The 27,784-nt window shown below is 41.5% G+C and overlaps 1 protein-coding gene across 1 annotated transcript; it reads left to right on the forward strand.

The window, feature by feature from the left end:
- The first annotated feature begins 419 nt into the window (after positions 1 to 419).
- Positions 420 to 3,664, forward strand: LOC143803929 (uncharacterized). Its single transcript, XM_077281687.1, has 4 exons — positions 420 to 687; positions 1,017 to 1,413; positions 1,777 to 2,084; positions 3,539 to 3,664. The coding sequence occupies exons 1-4, from the start codon at positions 652 to 654 to the stop codon at positions 3,662 to 3,664; spliced, it is 867 nt and encodes a 288-aa protein (XP_077137802.1). The 5' UTR covers positions 420 to 651.
- The last annotated feature ends 24,120 nt before the right edge of the window (positions 3,665 to 27,784 follow it).

Raw genomic sequence — 27,784 nt, forward strand, 5'->3', positions numbered from 1 at the left:
CTTTTTTGGCCCTTATAGTGGAATTCAATTCACAATCTTTGTCTGTATTGGAAAAAGAAATAGAGGATCTTCAGAAGGATCTCAATAAATTGATTACGCAGGCAGAATCTGAGAAATTTAGGAAGGAATTAGAGGACCTACATGTTTTGTGGGAGAAACAGATCAAGGAAACCAAAACCAAAAAATATGCAAGGGATTTGGCTGATAAGGAAAATAACAGAGTATATAAGTGGAAGCTCCCTCCAAGACAAGCTAGAGCAAGGAGTGGATCGGTGACGTCTTCGACATCTTATGAATCCAGTGGTTCAGGACCAAGAAGAGTGTATAATACAAGGACACAGAAGCGTAAGAACCATGGTCATCTATCTCCTAGGAAAAGGATGATTCCTTTGGGGACTGGAATAAATACTACGGCCACGAATAAGGTAATCAATTTATCTAATATTGAGCTTACAGCCCCGCAATTGGAGGTACTTGACCTTGGTTTAAATTTTTCACCTACTGCTAAATTTGATCCATTTGTAGCTATAAAAGACTTGCATCTCTTCGCACGCAAATTGCTTTTAAAAAAACTTCATCATAAGACCTCAACGGAAGGCACTGCTTTGACCCTGGATACAGTAGAGGAGGTGGAAGCCCTGGATGCTTTGAATGAATTATTGCTGGAACAATCACCAATGCCAACAAGTAAGTTTCCAAGAAGCTTGATTCCCAAATCGAAAAAATTTCCTTCCCTCGCTTTAAATGCCAATATTGATCTTTTTGTTAAATTGGTCAGTGAGGATCTGGAAAAAATATCATCCAGAATCTCGGGCCATAATTATACGTGGGAACAGAAGAAAGCCATTGAAGAGCTGTCTGCTAGAACTGACATAGTAATTAAACCCTCGGATAAGGGTGGGAACACAGTTATTTGGCCCTGTGAAATGTATGAGAGGGAGGTGTACAGATTGCTTAGAGATGCTAAGTGTTATAAAAAGCTTACGTTCAATCCCCTCTCATCCTTCTGTTTACAGCTCAGGAACATATTGCAGAAAGCTGTTGACTCTTCCATCATTAGTAAGAAACAAATGGAATATCTAACTATTGAATATCCAACGATCGCAACTTTTTACGCCCTTCCAAAGGTGCATAAGAATGTAGTTTGTCCACCAGGTCGTCCCATTGTGGCTGGAAATAATGGTTTCAGTGAACCCATATGTAAACTTATTGATTTTGTTCTTCATCCTTTGGTAGAAACATTACCTTCGTACCTAAAGGATACAAACGATGTTCTCCGGAAAATGGATGGAATCCAGTTAGAGGATAATATGGTCTTAGTGACCTGTGACATCGAATCCCTCTACACTTCAATCAAACATGAAGACGGTTTGATGGCTGTTGAACAGTTTCTGACTATGTCTGACCAAGATGGTGAGTTTTGCACTTTCATCATGGACCTTCTCCGGTTTGCACTCACACATAATTTTTTTGTTTTTAATGAGAAGTTTTTCCTACAGCTCCAGGGTACAGCAATGGGGGCGGCCTTTGCGCCCTCATATGCTAATCTGTTCCTGGGGCTGTGGGAGAGAAAGATTTTTATTACAGAACCCATTACCATGGTGGATAGAGTGCAATACTGGGGAAGGTTCATTGATGATATTCTGTTCATCTGGCAGGGGTCTCGAGAGGAACTGCAGACCTTCATGAGACATCTGAATGACAATGATTTGAATTTACGATTGACATACAAAGCAGGAAGGTCTGATGTTGAATTTTTGGATGTCTGTTTAACAGTTGATGACCTTGGATTCATTCACACGGATGTGTTCCGGAAGCCTACCTCAACCAATAGTTTACTCCACTTTTCATCATCACATCAATCCAGTCTAATTCGTGGTATACCTGTGGGACAATTTTTGAGGATGCGCAGGATATGCTCAGATGAAGAGTCTTTTGAAAAACAGAGCAGAGACCTGAGTCGGAGATTCACTGAAAGAGGATATTCCTCGCAAGCCATTGAACGGGGATATTGGCGAGCTAAACACACTGATCGTTCCCGAGCTTTAAACAAACAGAGATCGACAACTCAAGATTTGGATAAGGTACGCTACATCCAGTCGTTTAACTGCAAATGGTATGAGATGAGAAATATTCTATCAAAACATTGGAGAATTTTACAACTGGATCCCATTTTAATGCAGTACTTACCAGCTAGACCATCTGTCACATACAGAAGATCTCCAAATTTTCGGGACACCTTGGTTCATAGCCACTACATCAAAAAAAAGGTTGACAACCCGTTTGGATCACGTGGTCCTAAACTTGGTTGTCGTCCTTGTGGCGCCTGTGTGGCATGTCCCAATATAGAGAACTGTGTCAATTTCTCAAATGCTGATGGGGATAAAACATATAAGATCCTTTACCCAATTACTTGTATTACCATGGCAGTTATATATTGTGCCAGTTGCCCGTGTGGACTCAAATATATTGGTCTCACCTCAAGGGAATTCAGACGGAGAGTTAGGGAGCATGTTCTTGATATAGAAGCGGCACAAACCACTACTGAGGTTGATTCCCTTAAAACACTGCCCAAACATTTTAAGTTATTTCATCAGTGTAAGGGGTCTCTTTTAAAAGTCAGAGGGATTGACCAAGTGGTTTTGAACGCCAGAGGTGGGGATATTAAGAAGCGCTTGGCCCAGGTGGAGGCTAAGTGGATGTATAGGTTAGGCACATTGACACCTAATGGCCTCAATGAACAACTATCATTTAGTGCTTTCTTATGATGTAGTATTAATAGCTATTATTGTGTATCCCCATCAACCAACATTTTGGACTCTCCGCCTGTGTTGTTTTTTAATTGTTTTTAATTGTTTTTAATTGATTTTATTCTTCTCTTTTTCTTCTAGTTTTCCCAACTTTTCTGTTTACAGTGATGGAAATCTACATTGGGACTTGCAAATAAATAAATTATTAGAAATATTTTTTATACTTTTTAATAAAAGATATATATATTCTTTTGCACTCGTTCGCACGTGTGTTTCACTGCACTGTTTTTTATTTCATTTTATTATTATTGGGTATATTTATATTATATTTTATATATACACAAATATATTATTTTTCACTTGAGTAATGTCCTTTTGGACTATATTGTCTACATATTTATTATTACTTTAGTTATGTCCTTATGGACTTCTTGTGTCAACTTGATGCCCTCCGGATTGTGGGCAAGCGGTGTTATACACCGCTTGCACACATACTGTGATGTGTCATCTTTACTAGTTTAATACACATTTTATATATATATATTTTGTTAATTTTGGTGTTTTTATAGTATTGTCCCATGTTAGGATTCTTTTCTATCTATAAAAATTTTTTACTTACTGATTTTATTCCATTGTTTGTATCTCTTGTGATTATATTTATTCACTGTAATGCTTGTTTACCTATTAGGACTGCTGTATTTCTGCTTTTGTTTATTTTGGTATTACCGATCGGGTCCGCTGTATCTCCTGTCTTGATGAAGTACTGTGATCTTTTGTTTGCGCTCCAGGGTGGAACGCACTTGTCTCTGTGCTTCTTTGCAGGTCACATGGGAGCGCAGACGTCTTACGTCATTTGCTGGGAGGAGTGTACCGTTCTGCGGTTCAGGCTGGAGCGCATCCCTATACTGCAGTGAACATAGGAGCGCTTCAGCATTTCCGGTTCATGTCCCGGCTCATTCCGCATTAATTCTGAGTACTTAGTGCAGGATTATTTTCTGGGTACATGCGGTTATGCTAATTGTGTTAATTAAGTGACTTTTTCTTATATGATGTGGTGTTTTATTAGTTACACTTGGTTAATATAGTAGCGCAACGTCATTTCCGGTTTGAGATCCGGTCATTGTTTTGTGTAAAGCTGCTGTGGTGATTGTTTTTAAACTCTGCATCTTGCACATATACACGGTTTAGATAATGAAATTATATTTTTTATGTCACAGCTTTATTTTTTGTGGTGTTTATAATCATTGTAATGGGATATGTATCACATGATGCTTTGTATTAGCTATGATTGGTTGGGGTGATGTATATAAGCTCAAGACCTTTGTCATATCTTCACTCCTTGAAAAAGCCACGGGAGGCGAAACGTGCGTTGGAGCTGGAGTCTGGGGGAACCACGGATCAACTTTACACTGGTATTTATGCTGAGAGACAATACTTCTGCATTTTATTTGGTCTTTGGACCTTGTTGGACATTCATTAGTATTTATTTAGTCTCTTTGAGGTTGACTTTCCAGGTTAAATTGATCTGTACCCCGTTGTATGTATTCAGCAATTTGCATTATGCACCATTCTTGTCAGTTTCTCCATTTTTTAAATCTTTGTTATATTTAATAAACTTATTTACAGTAGTTATTTACATTTGTGGTATTGTGTCCTTTTTTTTTGGTTTATATCTTTATTTTTATATAGCGCTAACATATTCCGCAGTTTTGTGCACATTATCATCACTGTCCCCGATGGGGCTTACAATCTAAATTCCCTTTCAGTATGTCTTTGGAATGTGGGAGGAAACCAGAGAACCCGGAGGAAACCCACGCAAACGGGGAGAACATGCAAACTGCTTGCAGATGTTGTCCTTGGTTGGATTTTAACCCAGGACTCCAGCGCTGCAAGGCTGCAGTGCTAACCACTGAGCCACCGTGCTGCCCTTGTACAAACAATTATATGCAAGTACAAACAACATGGGAATGTCTAACCATCATACCGCTCAGGAAGGAGATGGGATCTGTGTCCCAGAGATTAATGTGCTTTGGTCCGACATGTGCATACGAAATGTGTCTTCCAAATGGACAATGACCCAAAGCATACTGCCAAAATGGTAACAAAGTAGCTTGAGGATAACAAAGTCAATGTTTTGGAGTGGCCATCACCAAGCCCTGACCTCAATCCTGTTGACAAATTAAGATCAAAGCTGAAAAGGCAGATGACAGCAAGGTGACCTACAAACCTGGATCAGTTACACCAGTTTTGTCAGGAGGAATGGGCCCAAGTCGTTCAGTTTAAGGGCAATGGTACCAAATACTAATGAAATGTATGTAAATTTTTGACTTTGCAGTAAGTAATAAAAATGCCTTAACATTTTCTCTTTCTCATTATTCTGGCATTTGGCTAATATTAATAATTATGGTAATCCTAATTGACCTAAAACGGGAAATGTTTGTTCTGATGTCATGCCAGATATTGAGAAAACATGCATATATGTCTTTTTATATAGTGTATTTAAACTTCTGGTTTCAACTGTAGATACTGTATATGAACAGAACCAAGCTTATTACATAGAAGTAGGAATTGATCTAAGTTTACAACATAGGCACAATAACAGAACCCAGTTTACTAGCCAAATACTGGAACAGAACCCAACTTACTGCATAGATAAAGGGGCGTAACCAAACCTACAACAAAGATAAGTGAACAGGACCAAGCTCATAGACGCAGGAGCAGATAGAAGATTACGACATAGATACTGTAACAGAACCAAACTTACTACATAGATAGTAAGATCTATATAGATATTGGGACAGACCTGAACTTACTACATAAATGCAAGAATAGAATCAAACTTTATACATCAATGTATACTACAATTAAAAGATAATGGAAAAAAATGGTGCTTGTCTAAGGTACTGTAAATATAAGATAGATAAGAAAAAATCAGCTGCATTTTCCATAAGCATTGGCAGCCATAGCCAACATAGCTTGGGATATGTGGATGTGGATATATGGCAAAACCGAGGAGATTGGAAAAGAACCAAAAAGGAAAAAAGTAGAATAGCACAAATTAATTAATTGATGCTTAATTTGCAAAGTAAAAACCTTATTTTGCGGACTATAAGATGCACGGGAACATAAGTCGCACCCTAAATTTTGGGGTGGAAAATAGGAAAAACATTTTTGTTTTAAATGTTGGTGTGTCTTATAGTCCGATTTTCTGCTAGCTTACCGGGGGGCCAACTGCGGTGTAGTAGGGTCAAACGAGGCAGGATTGCTTTGCTGCTGCAAGAAGCTGGTGATGGCGGCAGGAGTGGGGCAATGCTGTGGGCCCCGGGCTGGAAGGAAGGGGTGTTCCTGCATGGCATTACTGTGAGCCCTGGGTTGTCATAAAATGTCGGCAGTGAGCTGAGTTTTCTTCACTTCCCATTGATCTCACTGATGTGGGCTTTGGGAAAATAGCCACAAGAGGTGGCCCTAGCGTAGATTGAGATCTCAGAAGCTGTGATCTCAGGAGTCAAGATCTTAATCTGAACATGCGTGGCCTCCGGCATCCATTTTCCCAAAGCCAAAAGCAGGGAAATCAATTTAAAGTGCTGGGCGTCAGCTCGCCGCCCACATTTTCTGACAGCCCAGGGCCCGCAAGTTCTGGGACACACCCTCCTCCCAGCTCGGGGGCAGCAGCATACAAAAAATGAACAAATAAGTAACAAGATTCGATTATCTGAGTCATTTTTTTCAAGCCATCAGAAATGATACACAGTGGGTAACCTTAGAAATATTTATAATTGTGTAAGGTGCCAAAAACAAACTCCATCTGGTGGAGCTTGCTTTTGGTACCATACAGTGCACACCTTTGTGTGTAGCAAATCTGTATTTAAAACGTAGTACACATCTAGGATATGGGGTTCTCTACATTACAATCAGCCAAGCGAATACATGTGAATAAGCACAAAAAACATATTCAAAGTTAACTCTGTATCAGTGGTTTTGAGTGCATAAGCTTTCATTACTCTGGGCAGCATATGTTATCAGGTTCCCTTTAACCCTGCTGTGGAACCATGAAAAAAATCACTGCTTGTTTATATGGCCCCAGGCTCAAAATAGTCATATTTCATTAAAATGAACATACTGGTGTTCAGAATAATCAAATTTTATTCTGTCATCATTTCAAAACACAATTATGAAATTTATACCAAAATGCTTCACTAAATACTAAAAGTATTCAAATTCAATAAAAAAAATGCACAATAACTGCAACTATGTGCATTTTAGTAAAAACATAATGACAATGAATGATCTGGCAATAAATGTAGCCCTTGCATTCACTGCACATCATAGTGCCATGCTCTTCACAAATGAACTTCTTGCAGTCATTGCAAACAAATCTCGTCTTTGTGTCTTTCGATCGAGGACAAACATAGCATCGTTTGCACTGTCCTGGAACACTGCTGGTGTCACTTGGAACTAGCCATTGTTTATTTACAACTATATTACAAAACCTGTGAATAAACAGTAAATATAAAAAAAAAAAAAATGTCAGACAATAAAGGTACTATGGGGTCAGGAGAGTCTCAAACACAGAAAACTGAAAATAACTTTGAAATAAAATTGAAAAACAAATTAAAATATCATCAACATAACCATAAATATGTTACTTGAAAATACATAGAAGGTCAATGTCTGAGATTGACCAGTTTTAGAAATATTTCAATTTATTCAGCGCTGGGGTCTATATGACCCAATGGTTACACAGCAGGGTCAAATCCCTAGCAATACAATGCATTCTAGTAGGTAAAGCTTGTGCCATCCCAAATTAGCCAATGATTGGCAATCATTCATTCTTGTTTTTAGGTTCATACTGTAAGTGGTGATTATATAATCTGCTCTCTTCCACACCCTATGCCAATTATCGAATTATAACAAAATATGTCTTGTATAATGAAAGCGACAAACAGGACTTAGTCCCTGCTGATGTGTAATATTAATTTTACAATATACATTTGATTCAAGTATGTTCACAGCATTATAATTCCATAAAAAAAATTCAGAGATGTGATTTTTCTTGTGAAATGCTTTCCTTATAATTAAAGAATAACAGCTTTGATTAGTATTTTTGCTGTACAATTTGTCACTTATTTCACTTCAAACCTTTTAGCTTTCAAGTACTCTTTAATCTCTTTCTTTAAATTCAGGACATAATTATGTATAAGTGCAATATTTGCACAAAGGAAAAAGCCATGTGAATAATAGTAAAGCAAACTGGAAGGGTTAATCTATCTATATAATTGTCTAGGGGGTACTTCCGTCTGTTTGTCTGTTTGTCTGTCATGGATATCCCACGTCGCTGATTGCTCACGGCCAGCTGTCCACTACCAATCAGCGATGGGCACAGTCCAGCTGCGAATTTGCCCTTCCCTACTCCTCTTCAGTCAGTGCCCCCTCCCTACTCCCCTCCAGTCAGTGCCAATGTGTCGCCCCATCCTGGACCAACTTTTTACTATTGATACTGCCTATGCAGCATCAATAGTAAAAAGATATAATGCTAAAAATAATAAAAAAAAATAAAAAATCGTGCTATTCTCACCTTCCAGCATCCACTGAAGCTGTCCGCTCTTCGCGATGCGGCCGGCACCTTCCATTCCCAGTGATGCATTGCGAAATTACCCAGATGACTTAGCGGTCTCGTGACAACGCTACGTCATCTGGGTAATTTATCAATGCATCACTGGGAACGGAAGCTGCCGGCCGCATCGTGAGGAGCGGGACAGCTTCGGTGGACACTGGAAGGTGAGTATATAACAATTTTTTATTGTTATATACTACGTGGCTGCTATATACCATGTGGCTGCTATATACAGTTATATGAAAAATTTTGGGCACCCCTATTAATCTTAAGCTTAATGTTTTGTAAAAATAGTTTTTTTTACAACAGCTATTTCAGTTTCATATATCTAATAACTGTTGGACACAGTAATGTTTCTGCCTTGAAATGAAGTTTATTGTACTAACAGAAAATGTGCAATCTGCATTCAAACTAAATTTGACAGGTGCATAAGTATGGGCACCTCACCAGAAAAGTGACATTAATATTTAGTAGATCCTCCTTTTGCAAAAATAACAGCAAAAATAACAGCCTCTAGTCGCTTCCTGTAGCTTTTAATGAGTTCCTGGATCCTGGATGAAGGTATTTTTGACCAATCCTCTTTACAAAACAATTCCAGTTCAGTTAAGTTTGATGGTCACCGAGCATGGACAGCCCTCTTCAAATGAGCGCACAGATGTTCAATGATATTCAGGTCTGGGGACTGGGATGGCCATTCCAGAACAGTGTAATTGTTCCTCTGCATGAATGCCTGAGTAGATTTGGAGCGGTGTTTTGGATCATTGTCTTGCTGAAAGATCCATCCCTTGCATAACTTCAACTTTGTCACTGATTCATGAACATTATTGTCAAGAATCTGCTGATACTGAGAGAAATCCATGCGTCCCTCAACTTTAACAAGATTCCTGGTGCCGGCATTGGCCACACAGACTCAAAGCATGATGGAACCTCCACCAAATTTTACTGTGGGTAGCAAGTGTTTTTCTTGGAATGTTGTGTTTTTTTGCCGCCATGCATAACGCCTTTTTGTATGACCAAACAACTCAATCTTGGTTTCATCAGTCCACACGACCTTCTTCCAAAAATAAATTGGCTTCTCCAAATGTGCTTTTGCATACCTCAGCCGACTCTGTTTGTGGCGTGCTTGCGGAAATGGCTTCTTTCGCATCACTCTCCCATACAGCTTCTCCTTGTGCAAAGTGCGTTGTATAGTTGACCGATGCACAGTGACACCATCTGCAGCAAGTTGATGCTGCAGCTCTCTGAAGGTGGTCTGAGGATTGTCCTTGACTGATCTCACCATTCTTCTTCTCTGCCTTTCTGATGTTTTTCTTGGCCTGCCACTTCTGGCCTTAACGAGAACTGTACCTGTGTTCTTCCATTTCCTTACTATGTTCCTCACAGTGGAAATTGTCAGGTTAAATCTCTGAGACAGTTTTTTGTATCCTTCCCCTGAACAACTGTGTTGAATAATCTTTGTTTTCAGATCATTTGACAATTGTTTTGAGGAGCCCATGATGCCGCTCTTCAGAGGAGATTCAAACAGGAGAACAACTTTCAAGTGGGCACTTTAAGTAGCTTTTCTCATGATTGCATACACCTGTATATGAAGTTCAAAGCTCAATGAGGTTACAAAACCAAAAAAGTGCTTTAGTAAGTCAGTAAAAAGTAGGTAGGAGTATTTAAAACAAGAAAATGATAAGGGTGCCTATACTTATGCACCTGTCAAATTTTGTTTGAATGCAGATTGCACATTTTCTGTTAGTACAGTAAACCTCATTTCAAGGCAGAAACATTACTGTATCCAACAGTTATTAGATATATGAAACTGAAATAGCTGTTGAAAAAAAAACAATTTTTTTAAAACATTAAGCTTAAGTTTAATAGGGGTGCCTAAACTTTTTCGTATAACTGTAATACATGGCTGTGCTATATACTATGTGGCTGTCTGTGTTATATACTACATGGGCTGTGCTATATACTCCATGGCTATGCTATATACTACGTGGCTGTGCTGTATACTACGTGGCTATGCTATATACTACATGGCTGTCTGTGTTATATACTACGTGGCTGTGCTATATACTATGTGGGCTGTTTTATATATTACGTGGCTGTGCTATATACTATGTGGCAGCTATATATTGCGTGGTTATGCTATATACTACGTCACTGCTATATACTACGTGGCTGTGCTATATACTACGTGGGCTATGTTATATACTACGTGGCTGCTATATACTACATGGCTGCTATATACTATGTGGCTGTGCTATATACTACATGGGCTGTGTTATATACTATGTAGCTGTGCTACATACTACGTGGCTGTGCTACATACTACGTGGCTGCTATATACTATGTGGCTGTGCTATATACTATGTGGGCTGTGCTATATACTATGTGGGCTGTGTTATATACTATGTGACTGCTATATACTATGTGGCTGTGCTATATACTACGTGGCTGCTATATACTACATGGCTGTGTTATATACTACGTGGGCTGTGCTATATACTATGTGGGCTGTTATATACTACGTGGCTGTGCTATATACTACGTGGCTGCTATATACTACGTGGCTTTGCTATATACTACGTGGCTGCTATATACCACGTGGCTGTGCTGTATACTATGTGGCTGTGTTATATACTATGTAGTTGTGCTATATACTATGTGGGCTGTGCTATATACTAGGTGGGCTGTGTTATTTACTATGTGGCTGCTACATACTACATAGCTGTGCTATATACTACATGGCTGCTATATACTATGTGGCTGTGCTATATACTACGTGGGCTGTGTTATATACTGCATGGCTGTGCTATATACTACATGGGCTGTACTATATACTAAGTGGCTGTGTTATATACTACGTGGGCTGTGCTATATGCTACGTGGGCTGTGTTATATACTATGTGGCTGCTATATAGTACGTGGCTGTGCTATATACTATGTGGCTGTTATATACTAAGTGGCAGTGCTATATACTAAGTGGCTGTGTGGCTTCAAGTGGAGGAAGCAATGTCTCCCGTGCCACTGCGCTCAATCTTATTAAACCGCAATAAAATACCAAATCTTAAGGACCATAAAAATAATTTTACGGTAGCTACCCTAAAAATATGGAAGAAGTGGGGTGAAACCCTGGCTCCATCCTTCTCCCCGTTGACCAGAGTATCCGATTTGATAGACACTCTCCCCCCATCCGCTGCCCGTATATCAATTGAGCAACTGCTTGAGGATGGGTCACTTCTCCCATTACACGACCTACGTAAAATCCCGGGACTATCGAACCTCACCTTTCTTCAACATGGGAAATTGACCCATCTTCTCTCCACTCCAAACCGGCCAATTGATTTAAACAGAATATTAACTCCCTTTGAGGTCCTTTGTGCCAGATTAGAACCCCCTCGAAAAATTCTTTCAACGATTTACCAAACCTTACTAATTATAAATACACCTTTAAAACGAGCGTACTTAGCCCACTGGGAAAAGGACATAGGGATTCCTTTAACTGAGCAACACATCAAATATATCTATAAAAACTCCCATGGTCCCTCAAATTGTGTCCGCATACAAGAAAACTCTTATAAAATTATCACAAGATGGTATATCACACCCAAACAGATACATAATTGGCACAGAGCTTCATCTATTAATTGCTGGAGATGCGGGACCAATGAAGGAAACTATTTTCATATCTGGTGGACATGCCCACAGATCTGTCCTTTCTGGAAAGAAGTATCCCAAGTCATATTTACACTTTTAGGTAAACATGTAACATTGAAGCCAGAGAACCTTTTCTTGAATCTTCCGATTTGGCCTCAAGACAGCAAAGCTTCAAAACTAGCTCAATTTGTTCTAGCAGCCGGGAAAACGCTAATCCCATCTAAATGGAACTCAACTACTACGCCCACCACTCAACAACTCTACCTTAAAATAGATCAACTATACTATGTGGAGAAATTAGCAGCAAGAGTCAATAATACTTATAACAGATCTCTTATCATCTGGTCTCCATGGGCCCAATTTAGAACTCAATTAACCTTTTTAAGTTCAATATCAACTAAATGAACTCACCTTTGGTGCTTTCCCGCCTATTCCTCTTTCTCCCCCCCTTCTTGCTCTACACCCATCCCCTCCCCCCACCTTTCGTCCTTTTAGCCTACGACATCTTTTTGTCATTTACTAGATACAGTTCTTCTTTTAATGTCTGATATTCTTATGTTGTACGTTAATGGATGTACTAATAATCCTTGAATATGTCAATTTTTGCTGTTCGCTCAAAAGTACATTTGTTATATTGCATACTATTTAATAAAAAGATCATTGAAATGAAATGACTAAGTGGCTGTGTTATATACTATGTGGCTGTGCTATATACTACGTGGCTGCTATATACTACGTGGCTGCTATATACTACGTGGCTGGTTTATGCTACGTGGCTGTGTTGTATACTACGTGGCTTGTTATGATCCGGTGGTAGGATCACAAAACTGACCTGACCTGTAAACCAGAATATTAGGACAAGTTCTGGGGATGTGGAAGCTATACTGACCGCAATCCTGATCCTATCCACACACATTAAAGGCAGCCGTGGAGCGTTACCTAAAAACCTAGACGCCTCTTCACAGCCTGAGGAACTGGCTACCCCTAGAGAGAAAGCAAATACCTCACTTTCCTCAGAGAGATAACCCCAAAGTTTTAGACAGCCCCCCACAAATAATAACGGTGAGTTAAGGGGAAAATACAAACGTAGAAATGAAACAGGTTTAGCAAATGAGGCCCGCTAACACTAGACAGACAGAAGATAGCTAGGAATCTGTGCGGTCAGTACAAAAACTATCAAAAACAAACCACGCAGAGAATACAAGAACCCCCACACCGACTCACGATGTGAGGGGCGCACTCTGCACCCCAGAACTAACCAGCAAGTGAAAAATCACATTAAAGCAAGCTGGACTGAACTCATATATACTAAGAAACGTTTTCAAGGAAATAATGAGCAAAATGAACAAACAAGACTTAGCTTCTTAGTAGGAGACAGGTCACAAGGGAGATCCAGGAGAGATCAGAATCAGGACTGAATACAACGACAGCAGGCAACAAGTGAAGGTCCAGGTGAGTTAAATAGGAACAGCATAGCAGGAAATGAAGCAGCTGAGCCCAGCCACAGACCAGCCATATCGCTAAAGGCCACCAGAGGGAGCCCAAGAACAAACTCACACAGTACCACTCATGACCACAGGAGGGAACCCGAGAACGGAATTCACAACAGTACCCCCCCTTGAGGAGGGGTCACCGAACCCACACCAGAGCTCCCAGGCCGATCAGGACGAGCCGAATGAAAGGCACGAACCAAATCGGCCGCATGGACATCGGAGGCGACAACCCAGGAATTATCCTCCTGACCATAGCCCTTCCATTTAACTAAGTACTGAAGCTTCCATCTCGAAATACGAGAATCCAAGATCTTCTCCACCACATACTCCAACTCCCCCTCGACCAAGACCGGAGCAGGAGGATCAACAGAAGGCACCACAGGCACCACATATCTCCGCAACAATGACCTATGGAACACATTATGAATGGCAAACGATGTTGGGAAGTCCAAATGAAATGACACAGGGTTGAGGATTTCCAAAATCTTATAAGGACCGATGAACCGAGGCTTGAACTTAGGAGAGGAAACCTTCATCGGGACATAACGAGAAGACAACCATACCAAATCCCCCACACGAAGTCGGGGACCCACACAGCGACGGCGGTTAGCAAAGCGCTGAGCCTTCTCTTGTGACAATGTCAAATTGTCCACCACGTGGTTCCAAATCTGCTGCAACCTATCTACCACAGAATCCACCCCAGGACAGTCAGAGGGCTCAACCTGACCCGAGGAAAAACGAGGATGAAAACCAGAATTGCAAAAGAAAGGTGAAACCAAAGTAGCACAACTAGCCCGATTATTGAGGGCGAACTCAGCCAATGGCAAAAAAGTCACCCAATCATCCTGATCAGCAGAAACAAAACATCTCAAATAAGTTTCCAAGGTCTGATTAGTTCGTTCGGTTTGGCCATTCGTCTGAGGATGGAAGGCCGACGAAAAAGACAATTCAATGCCCATCTTAGCACAAAAGGACCGCCAAAATCGGGACACAAACTGGGATCCTCTGTCAGACACAATGTTCTCCGGAATACCATGCAAACGATCCACATTCTGAAAAAACAGTGGCACCAAATCGGAGGAGGACGGCAGCTTAGGCAAGGGCACCAAATGGACCATTTTAGAAAAACGATCACAAACCATCCAGATGACAGACATCCTCTGAGAGACAGGAAGATCCAAAATAAAATCCATGGAAATATGCGTCCAAGGCCTCTTCGGGACAGGCAAAGGCAAAAGCAATCCACTGGCATGAGAACAGCAAGGCTTGGCCCGAGCACAAATCCCACAGGACTGCACAAAGGAACGCACATCCCGTGACAAGGAAGGCCACCAAAAGGACCTCGCCACCAAATCCCTGGTACCAAAAATCCCAGGATGACCCGCCAACACCGAAGAATGAACCTCGGAAATAACTCTACTAGTCCATCTGTCCGGGACAAACAGTCTCTCCGGTGGACAACGGTCAGGTCTATTGGCCTGAAACCCCTGCAACACCCGTCGCAGATCAGGAGAGATGGCAGACAAAATCACCCCCTCTTTGAGGACACCAGCCGGTTCAGAAACTTCCGGGGAGTCAGGTACAAAACTCCTAGAAAGGGCATCACCCTTCACGTTTTTCGAACCCGGAAGATATGAAACCACGAAATCGAAACGAGAGAAAAACAGCGACCATCGAGCCTGTCTAGGATTTAACCGTTTGGCAGACTCGAGATAAGTCAAATTCTTGTGATCCGTCAAGACCACCACACGATGCTTGGCTCCCTCAAGCCAATGTCGCCACTCCTCAAATGCCCACTTCATTGCCAACAACTCTCGATTACCAACATCATAATTCTGCTCGGCAGGCAAAAACTTTCTTGAAAAGAAAGCACATGGTCTCATCACAGAGCCATCAGAGCTTCTCTGCGACAAGACAGCCCCTGCTCCAATCTCAGAAGCATCAACCTCGACCTGAAAGGGAAGAGAGACATCGGGCTGGCGCAAGACAGGAGCCGAAGAAAACCGACGTTTCAGCTCCTGAAAGGCCTCCACGGCCGCAGGAGACCAATTCGTCACATCAGAACCCTTCTTGGTCAAATCCGTCATAGGCTTAACCACACTAGAAAAATTAGTGATGAAGCGACGGTAAAAATTAGCAAAACCCAAGAATTTCGGAAGACTCTTCACAGATGTAGGTTGAGTCCAGTCATGAATAGCCTGGACCTTGACTGGATCCATCTCAATAGTAGAAGGAGAAAAAATAAAGCCCAAAAAGGAAACCTTCTGGACTCCAAAGAGACATTTAGAGCCCTTCACAAACAAGGCATTGGCACGCAGGACCTGAAATACCATCCTGACCTGCTTCACATGAGATTCCCAATCATCAGAAAAGACCAAAATATCATCCAGATACACAATCATAAATCTATCCAGATACTCTTGGAAGATGTCGTGCATGAAGGACTGAAACACAGAGGGGGCATTAGAAAGCCCAAAAGGCATCACCAAGTACTCAAAATGGCCTTCGGGCATATTAAATGCTGTTTTCCATTCATCGCCCTGCTTTATGCGCACAAGATTATACGCTCCTCGAAGATCTATCTTGGTGAACCAACTGGCCCCCCTAATCTGGGCAAAAAGATCGGACAACAGTGGCAAGGGGTACTGAAATTTGACCGTGATTTTATTTAGAAGGTGATAATCTATACAGGGTCTCAGAGAACCATCCTTCTTGGCCACAAAAAAGAACCCCGCACCCAAAGGGGACGAGGACGGGCGAATATGCCCCTTCTCCAAAGACTCCTTTACATAACTCCGCATAGCGGCATGTTCTGGTACAGATAAATTAAAAAGTCGTCCCTTAGGGAACTTACTACCAGGAATCAAATTTATAGCACAATCACAATCACTATGAGGAGGTAGGGCACTGGATTTGGGCTCATCAAATACATCCTGGTAGTCCGACAAAAATTCAGGGACTTCAGAAGGAGTAGAAGAAGCAATTGACACCAAAGGAGCATCGCCATGAATCCCCTGGCAACCCCAACTTGACACAGACATTGCTTTCCAATCCAGGACTGGATTATGAGCCTGCAGCCATGGCAGACCCAACACGACAACATCATGCAAATTATGTAGCACAAGAAAGCGAATCACCTCCTGATGTGCAGGAGCCATGCGCATGGTCACTTGAGTCCAGTACTGAGGTTTATTCCTGGCCAATGGCGTAGCATCAATTCCCTTTAGTGTGATAGGGAATTGTAAAGGCTCCAAGATAAAACCACAGCGCCTGGCAAATGACAAATCCATCAAATTCAGGGCAGCACCTGAATCCACAAAAGCCATAACTGAGTAGGATGACAGAGAGCAAATCAAAGTAACAGACAAAATGAATTTAGGTTGTACAGTGCCAATGGTGACAGACTTGGCGAATATTTTTGTGCGCTTAGAACACTCTGAGATAACATGAGTAGAATCACCACAGTAAAAGCACAACCCATTCTGACGTCTGTGATTTTGCCATTCAATTCTGGTCAGAATCCTGTCACATTGCATAGGCTCAGGTTTCTGCTCAGAAAATACCGCCAGATGGTGCACAGGTTTGCGCTCCCGCAAACGCCGATCAATCTGAATGGCCAAAGACATTGACTCATTCAGACCCGCAGGAGTGGGGAACCCCACCATAACATCCTTAAGGGCTTCAGAAAGACCCTTTCTGAAAATCGCCGCCAGGGCGCACTCATTCCATTGAGTGAGCACAGACCATTTCCTAAACTTCTGACAGTAAACCTCAGCTTCATCTTGACCCTGAGAAAGAGCCAGCAAAATCTTTTCTGCCTGATCTACTAAATTAGGTTCCTCATAGCAATCCAAGCACCAGAAAAAACGCATCCACATTTAGCAATGCAGGATCTCCTGGTGCCAGAGAAAATGCCCAATCTTGAGGGTCACCACGTAACAATGAAATAACAATTTTAACTTGCTGAACAGAGTCACCAGAGGAGCAAGGTCTCAGAGAAAGGAATAACTTGCAATTATTCTTAAAGTTCAAAAACCTAGATCTATCTCCGGAGAACAGCTCAGGAATTGATATTTTAGGCTCTGACATAGGACTGCGGACTACATAATCCTGAATGCCTTGTACCCTTGCAGTGAGATGATCCACACTAGAAGACAGACTCTGAATGTCCATATCTGCAGCTGAATTCAGAACCACCCAGAGATAAAGGGGAGGAGAGAGGCTAAACACACTGTAGAGGAAAAAAAAAAATGACCTCAGGACTTCTCTTCTCCCTCTTCTGCTGCATTAACACTTTGTGACCTGCTGTACTGTTATAATCCGGTGGTAGGATCACAAGACTGACCTGACCTGTAAACCAGAATATTAGGACAAGTTCTGGGGATGTGGAAGCTATACTGACCGCAATCCTGATCCTATCCACACACACTAAAGGCAGCCGTGGAGCGTTACCTAAAAACCTAGACGCCTCTTCACAGGCTTAGGAACTGGCTACCCCTAGAGAGAAAGCAAAGACATCACTTGCCTCAGAGAGATAACCCCAAAGTTTTAGACAGCCCCCACAAATAATAACGGTGCGTTAAGGGGAAAATACAAACGTAGAAATGAAACAGGTTTAGCAAATGAGGCCCGCTAACACTAGACAGACAGAAGATAGCTAGGAATCTGTGCGGTCAGTACAAAAACTATCAAAAACAAACCACGCAGAGAATACAAGAACCCCTACACCGACTCACGATGTGAGGGGCGCACTCTGCACCCCACAACTACCCAGCAAGCGAAAAATCACATTAAAGCAAGCTGGACTGAACTCATATATACTAAGAAACGTTTTCAAGGAAATAATGAGCAAAATGAACAAACAAGACTTAGCTTCTTAGTAGGAGACAGGTCACAAGGGAGATCCAGGAGAGATCAGAATCAGGACTGAATACAACGACAGCAGGCAACAAGTGAAGGTCCAGGTGAGTTAAATAGGAACAGCATAGCAGGAAATGAAGCAGCTGAGCCCAGCCACAGACCAGCCATATCGCTAAAGGCCACCAGAGGGAGCCCAAGAACAAACTCACACAGTACCACTCATGACCACAGGAGGGAACCCGAGAACGGAATTCACAACAGTGGCTGTGTTATATGCTACGTAGCTCTGTTATATACTACGTGTCTGTGTTATATACTACGTGGCTGTGCTATATATTACGTAGCTGTGCTATATACTACATGGCTGTGTTATATACTACGTGGCTGTACTATATCCTGCACCCCGAACCCCCAACATCCAGTGCCCCCAACACCCAACATCCAGCGCCCTAACCCCCAACATCCTGCGACCAATCAGTGACAGGCACAGTCTGGCCGTGAATTGGTGCGAGATTTGAACCACGCTTCGCTGATTGGTCACTTTAAGTAGCTTTTCTCATGATTGCATACACCTGGCTATGAAGTTCGAAGCTCAATGAGGTTACAAAACCAAAAAAAGTGCTTTAGTAAGTCAGTAAAAAGTAGGTAGGAGTATTTAAAACAAGAAAATGATAAGGGTGCCCATACTTATGCACCTGTCAAATTTTGTTTGAATGCAGATTGCACATTTTCTGTTAGTACAATAAACCTCATTTCAAGGCAGAAACATTACTGTATCCAACAGTTATTAGATATATCAAACTGAAATAGCTGTTGAAAAAAAACCTATTTTTATAAAACATTAAGACTAAGTTTAATAGGGGTGCCCAAACTTTTTCATATAACTGTAATACATGGCTGTGCTATATACTATGTGGCTGTCTGTGTTATATACTACGTGGGCTGTGCTATATACTCCATGGCTGTGCTATATACTACGTGGCTGTGCTGTATACTACGTGGCTATGCTATATACTACATGGCTGTCTGTGTTATATACTACGTGGCTGTGCTATATACTATGTGGCAGCTATATAATGCGTGGTTATGCTACATATTATGTCACTGCTATATACTACGTGGCTGTGCTATATACTATGTGTGCTATTTTATATACTACGTGGCTGCTATGTACTATGTGGCTGTGCTATATACTACATGGGCTGTGTTATATACTATGTAGCTGTGCTATATACTACGTGGACTGTGCTATATACTACGTGGGCTGTGTTATATACTATGTGGCTGCTACATACTATGTGGCTGTGCTACTTGCTACGTGGCTGCTATATACTACGTGGCTGTGCTATATACTATGTGGGCTGTGCTATATACTATGTGGGCTGTATTATATGCTATGTGACTGCTATATTCTACGTGGCTGCTATATACTACGTGGCTGTGTTATATACTACGTGGGCTGTGCTATATACTACGTGGGCTGTTATATACTATGTGGCTGCTATATACTACGTGGCTGTGCTATATACTACGTGGCTGCTATATACTACGTGGCTGTGCTATATACTATGTGGCTGCTATATACTACATGGCTGTGCTATATACTACGTGGCTGCTATATACTACGTGGCTGTGCTGTATATTACGTGGCTGTGTTATATGCTATGTGGCTGTGTTATATACTACGTGGCTGTGTTATATACTATGTAGTTGTGCTATATACTACGTGGGCTGTGCTATATACTAGGTGGGCTGTGTTATATACTATGTGGCTGCTACATACTATGTGGCTGTGCTATATACTACATGGCTGCTATATACTACGTGGCTGTGCTATATACTACGTGGGCTGTGTTATATACTATGTGGCTGCTATATACTGCATGGCTGTGCTATATACTACATGGGCTGTACTATATACTAAGTGGCTGTGTTATATACTACGTGGGCTGTGCTATATGCTACGTGGGCTGTGTTATATACTATGTGGCTGCTATATACTAAGTGCCTGCACTATATACTAAGTGGCTGTGTTATATACTACGTGGCTGTGCTATAAACTACGTGGCTGCTATATACTACGTGGCTGTGCTATATACTACGTGGCTGCTTTATGCTACGTGGCTGTCTTGTATACTACGTGGCTGTGTTATATGCTACGTAGCTGTATTATATACTGCGTGGCTGTGTTATATACTACGTGGCTGTGCTATATATTACGTGGCTGTGCTATATACTACATGGCTGTGTTATATACTACGTGGCTGTACTATATCCTGCACCCCGAACCTCCGACATCCAGAGCCCCCAACCCCCGACATCCAGTGCCCTAACCCCCTACATCCTGCGACCAATCAGTGACAGGCACAGTCTGGCCGCGAATTGGTGCGAGATTTGAACCACGCTTCACTGATTGGTCACGCCCGGCCGCAACCAGTCAGTGAAAGACGCAGTCCAGCCGCGAATTGACACGGGATTTGAACCACGCTTTGCTGATTGGTCGCACCTGGCTGGCCGCGACCAATCAGCGATATTGGTGCGAGATTTAAACACCGCTTCGGTGATTGGTCGTGCCCGGTCGGCCGCAACCAATCAGCGACTGGCGCAGTCCGGTTGCGAATTGGTGTGAGATTTGAACCATGCTTCGCTGATCGGCCAGCTGGGTGCGACCAATCAGCGATATTGGCATGGAATTTAACCCCTATTCACAGCGCGACATACATATATACATACATATTCTAGAATAGCCGATGCGTTGGAATCAGGCCACCATCTAGTGTTTATTATAACAAACAAGCACAATGTAAGTGGTGTAAAACTCACCATCATACAGGATACTCAGATAGTAATATACACAGTCATTTACTATAGTACAGCCCTTGTTTAATCATAAAGTGCTACCTGTGCTGTTATATTGGATTGCATCTTTGGCATCATCACCAACATTGTCGAATTTTGCAAAAAAATATGATTTCATGTGAATCCGGTTAACTTTTTTCAGTAGTGTTGAGTAGTGTTGAGCGATACCGTCCGATACTTGAAAGTATCGGTATCGGAAAGTATCGGCCGATACCGGCAAAGTATCGGATCTGATCCGATACCCGATACCAATACAAGTCAATGGGACTCAAGTATTGGAAGGTATCCCTGATAGTTCCCAGGGTCTGAAGGAGAGGAAACTCTCCTTCAGGCCCTGGAATCCATATTAATGTGTAAAATAAAGAATTAAAATAAAAAATATTGATATACTCACCTCTCCGACGCAGCCTGAACATCACCGCTGGTAACCGGCAGCCTTCTTTGCTTAAAATGAGCGCATTTATGGCCTTCCATGACGTCACGGCTTCTGATTGGTCGCGTGTCGCTCATGTGACCGCCACGCGACCAATCACAAGCCGTGACGTAATTCTCAGGTCCTAAATTCCTAATCTTCTTTAATGCTATGGTGTCTCACACACACAATGTTTACAGTTTCTGTAGTGCATCATGTCTTCGTCTCTCTATCTTATGGCTAAGCTGGGATGTCATCTCACTATCCAGATTCATCACAAAATGGTTGCTGCATTTCCTGCTTCTGCTTTTATTCAGTCTGTGATTGCCCCCTCCCTGATTGGCTGCACTATACCATGCGATATGATAGTTGCAAGGCATTCGGGGGAATCCCTCCTGACTGTGCCAGAAGTCATATTTAACGATTTATAATTAAATTGCCAGTTTAGCAAATTTCTAAAATGTGACATAAATTTAGTTTGCGCAGTATTAATTTGTTCATCTCTAATCACGGGGTATTTATTGGTGCAGCCATGAAGTAAATGACAAATTTAGCTTCTACTTACTAATAGGTTCTTTGCCAAAGGTTAATGGGATGGAGTCTTCCAAATGTCATGGGCTGATGTCAATATAATCTAAATTTCTTAAATATATACATTTTTAGCTTATTTATTTATTCATTTACAGGTAGCATTTGCTCAAGAATGTTAGTATAAAAGATGTCTAAGTGTTGAGAATAAACATGTCAAAGAATCTTAACTTTTGGGTTTACTCTGTAACTCCCTCCACCTTTCCTCCCCCCCTCCTTCAGAAAAACGAGTGTGTGACGGAAGCCTTAGAGACTTATTTTATCTGCAGTAAATTCACATAGTCCAAATGGTGAGGGAGATTTGTCACAAATGGGGAAAAATATAGTGGAAAAGTAGCCCATAGTGAACAATCAAGATGCTTCTTTCATTTTCAAAATAAGGAGTGCTGATGTCTGATTGGTTGCTCTGGGAAATAGCTCCAGTTTTGACAATGTCTCTAATGTCTAGTGCTAAATATAACACCAAAAATATTTCTGTATAAGAGTCAAAGCAGCATGGGTTAAACTGTACTAAATAAAATAAAAAGGCACAATGATATATACGTGACATGCATAAATACAAGAATGCCTTCAGGGGAGCTTCGGGGAGCTTCACTGCAAATAGATCCACTGTATACAATTTAATTATCTGCTAGACAGAACAAAAGTGATGTGAAGGTTCCTTTTAAGACATGGCCATACATTTTCTGTAAGGCAGTTCTCTGCGAAGCTAAAATATACAGGAGGCTTTTTACAGTAACTAATCACTGCTAATAGATATCTGTTGCGTTACATGAGCCTGTTGTGGAAAAGATTTGCAATTTATTTAATTATTTTTTCATATGTGAAAATCATTGATGAAACACTGATGGTGAAAACTGATGCACTGATCAAACTCGGATCCAAAACACCGATGACACTTGTAACATTTTAATGTGTGCGTGAAAAATCAGTGATATCTGAATGAGGCCTAAATTAGTCCTCCGGTTTTAGTAAACTTCTGTCCCTCAACTGCAGTTTGTTTTAAAAACAAAAACTGTGCCCCTTCACCCCCCAGGTGATTTTCCACTTTTTGTTTTTTCCTTCCCTTCCTCCAAAAGACATAACATTTTTATTATTGAATCAATATAGGACTAGATTAGTTAAGTTCAGCTTCTATATACAGTAGAATAACGTGAGGAAGGGCCAACTTCTTTGGCACTATGTGGTAAAGAAGAAGTCAAAAGCCAAAATTTCTGGTCATGTAGAAAAGGAAAATGGTTAATGTAAACTTTTGTAGTGGTCTAGTGCAGGTGAGGGGCTAAGCTAACCATCTCAGGTGATCTACTGCAGTAATGTGTTCCTAAGACTGGTGTCACGTGTTTTCAATGGCTTTTTTTTTTCTTTTGGTGCATGTAGATGTTAATTTGAAGTCTGTAGTACAATATAAACTGCACTATGTATAATGCATTTTGACAAAGAAGATATCATTAGCATATTTATGTCTACGCTTCCCTTAAAGGGAATCTGTTTCCAAGTTTTGATACCTCACCTGACAGTAGTATAATGTAGAAAAAGAGACCCTGATTCCAGCAGTGTATCATTTTCCTGGGTGCAGCAATTGTGATACAATCAGAGTTTTAAGATGAGGCATGTAGCAGAGCTCAAAAAGCTAACCCCGCCAACACCACAGCTTTCTGTGTACATTGTCTATTGACAGTAAGCTGCTAATCAGTGCTGGGGGCGGAGTTGAGCCAGGGCACATGTGACTGGTTGTACCATACTGTTAATCTAATTGTATTGAAACAGCAGCACACCTAAAAAATATCACATTGCTGAAATCAGTGTATCAGCTCCTGCCCCATACTGCCCCCAGATTACATAGCTAAAACCTGCTGACAGATTCCCTTTAAAATAGTAAGGGCTATAGTGACCTGCAAATCTGTATACTTAACCCCTTCACCCCCAAGGGTGGTTTGCACGTTATGGACCGGGCCAATTTTTACAATTCTGACCACTGTCCCTTTATGAGGTTATAACTCTGGAACGCTTCAACAGATCCCGGTGATTCTGACACTGTTTTCTCGAGACATATTGTACTTCATGATAGTGGTAAAATTTCTTTGATATTAACTGCGTTTATTTGTGAAAAAAAACCGGAAATTTGGCGAAAATTTTGAAAATTTCGCAATTTTCCAACTTTGAATTTTTATGCAATTAAATCACAGAGATATGTCACAAAAAATACTTAATAAGTAACATTTCCCACATGTCTACTTTACATCAGCACAATTTTGGAACCAAAATTTTTTTTGTTAGGGAGTTATAAGGGTTAAAATTGACCAGCAATTTCTCATTTTTACAACACCATTTTTTTTTAGGGACCACATCTCATTTGAAGTCATTTTGAGGGGTCTATATGATAGAAAATACCCAAGTGTGACAACATTCTAAAAACTGCACCCCTCAAGGTGCTCAAAACCACATTCAAGAAGTTTATTAACCCTTCAGGTGTTTCACAGGAATTTTTGGAATGTTTAAATAAAAATGAACATTTAACTTTTTTTCACACAAAATTTACTTCAGCTCCAATTTGTTTTATTTTACCAAGAGTAACAGGAGAAAATGGACCCCAAAAGATGTTGTACAATTTGTCCTGAGTATGCCGATACCCCATATGTGGGGGTAAACCACTGTTTGGGCGCATGGGAGAGCTCGGAAGGGAAGGAGTGCCGTTTGACTTTTCAATGCAAAATTGACAGGAATTGAGGTGGGACGCCATGTTGCCTTTGGAGAGCCACTAATGTGCCTAAACATTGAAACCCCCCACAAGTGACACCATTTTGGAAAGTAGACCCCCTAAGGAACTTATCTAGAGGTGTGGTGAGCACTTTGACCCACCAAGTGCTTCACAGAAGTTTATAATGCAGAACCGTAAAAAGAAAAAATCATATTTTTTCACAAAAATGATCTTTTCACCCCCAATTTTTTATTTTCCCAAGGGTAAGAGAAGAAATTGGACCCCAAAAGTTGTTGTACAATTTGTTGTGAGTACGCTGATACCCCATATGTGGGGGTAAACCACTGTTTGGGCGCATGGGAGAGCTCGGAAGGGAAGGAGCGCCGTTTGACTTTTCAATGCAAAATTGACAGGAATTGAGATGGGACGCCATGTTGCGTTTGGAGAGCCACTGATGTGCCTAAACATTGAAACCCCCCACAAGTGACACCATTTTGGAAAGTAGACCCCCTAAGGAACTTATCTAGAGGTGTAGTGAGCACTTTGACCCACCAAGTGCTTCACAGAAGTTTATAATGCAGAGCCGTAAAAATAAAACAAAAATTTTTTCCCACAAAAATTATTTTTTAGCCCCCAGTTTTGTATTTTCCCGAGGGTAACAGGAGAAATTGGACCCCAAAAGTTGTTGTCCAATTTGTCTTGAGTATGCTGATACCCCATATGTGGGGGGGGGAACCACTGTTTGGGCACATGGGAGGGCTCGGAAGGGATGGAGCGCCATTTTGAATGCAGACTTAGATGGAATGGTCTGCAGGCGTCACATTGCATTTGCAGAGCCCCTAATGTACCTAAACAGTAAAAAACCCACAAGTGACACCATTTTGGAAAGTAGACCCCCTAAGCAACTCATCTAGATGTATTGTGAGAGTTTTGAACCCTCAAGTGTTTCACTACAGTTTATAACGCAGAGCCGTGCAAATAAAAAATATTTTGTTTTCCACAAAAATTATTTTTTAGCCCCCAGTTTTGTATTTTCCCAAGGGTAACAGGAGAAATTGGACCCCAAACGTTGTTCTCCAATGTGTTCCGAGTATGCTGATACCCCATATGTGGGGGTAAATGTTGTGGATTCTGTTTGTGGGCTCCCTCTGGTGGTTACTGCTGGTACTGGGTGACTTTGGTGGGTTGCGGCCTTTGGTTTCCACCTGTCCATCAGTGGCTGGGTGTTTCCTATTTTACCTGGCCTTTCTGTCATTTCCCTTGCCGGCTATCAATGTATTCAGATGTGCTCTGTTTGGTTCCTGCCTACCTGCTCCCAGATCTTTCAGGATAAGCTAAGTGCTGATTTTCAGTTGTTTGGTTTTTTGTCCAGCTTGCTTATTATGTCTCTGCTAGCTGGTAGCTCTAGTGGACTGAGGTTCTCCCCATGTGCCATGAGTTGGCACATGGGTTCTTGTAATCTCAGGATGTTTTTTTTGATTAGGGTTTTTTGCTGACCGCTCAGTCCCCTTTTGTATCGTTCTGCTTTCTAGTTTACAGCGGGCCTCAATTTGCTAAAACTATATATATCATCTCTATGTGTGTGCCTTCCTCTCATTTCACCGTCAATACATGTGGGGGGCAACTATATCTTTTGGGGTTCATTCCGCTGGAGGCAAGTGAGGTCTTTATTTTCTCTGCAGTGCTAGTTAGCTCTTAGGCTGGTGCGTGGCGTCTAGAACCAACGTAGGCACGCTCCCTGGCTATCTCTAGTTGCGTTTGTCAGGCGTAGGGCAGCGGTCAGCCCAGGTTCCATCACCCTAGAGCTCGTCCGTAATATATTTGTACTTTGCTTGTCCTGTGCTATCCCTAGCCATTGGGATTCATGACAGTATAGCCGGCCCACAAAGTGTTAATTGTTTGGGCTGAAGCAGGAGAAAGAGAAGTGTTTAAGGGAAATTTTTTTTTTTTTTTTTTTTTTTCCCTTCAGAGTTTTGCTGCCTAGCCCTTAATTGCTGTCTAGCTGCTTCTTACCTCCTCTTAACCCTTGAATGGCTCTGATCTTAGCTGTTTAACATGGATGTCCAGAGTTTGGCTTCTAGCCTGAGTAGTCTCGCGGCAAAAGTTCAAAACATACAGGATTTTGTTGTTCACACTCCCATGTCTGAACCTAGAATTCCTATTCCAGAGTTCTTTTCTGGAGATAGATCTACCTTCCTGAATTTCAGGAACAATTGTAATTTGTTTCTTTCTTTAAAATCTCGCTCCTCTGGAGACCCTGATCAACAGGTCAAGATTGTAATATCATTCCTGCGGGGCGACCCTCAGAATTGGGCATTTGCATTGGCACCAGGGGATCCTGCATTGCTCAGTGTGGATGCATTTTTTCTGGCATTGGGATTGCTCTATGAGGAACTTAACCTGGAGATTCAGGCTGAAAAGGCTTTATTAGCCCTCTCTCAGGGGCATGATGAAGCGGAGATATATTGTCAGAAGTTTCGGAAATGGTCGGTGCTTACTCAGTGGAATGAGTGCGCCCTGGCTGCAAACTTCAGAAATGGTCTTTCTGAGGCCATTAAGGATATTATGGTGGGGTTCCCTACGCCTACAGGTCTGAATGAGTCTATGGCTATGGCCATTCAGATTGATCGGCGTTTACGGGAGCGCAAACCCGTGCACCAGTTGGCGGTGTCTTCTGAACAGGCACCTGAGACTATGCAATGTGATAGAATTCAGTCCAGAAGTGAACGGCAAAATTATAGGCGGAAAAATGGATTGTGTTTCTATTGTGGTGATTCAGCTCATGTTATATCAGCATGCTCTAAACGCACAAAAAGGGTTGATAAATCTTTTGCCATTGGTACTCTGCAGCCTAAGTTCATT

The sequence above is a fragment of the Ranitomeya variabilis genome, chromosome 2, assembly GCF_051348905.1.
Source record: "Ranitomeya variabilis isolate aRanVar5 chromosome 2, aRanVar5.hap1, whole genome shotgun sequence".
Classification (NCBI taxonomy): Eukaryota; Metazoa; Chordata; class Amphibia; order Anura; family Dendrobatidae; genus Ranitomeya; species Ranitomeya variabilis.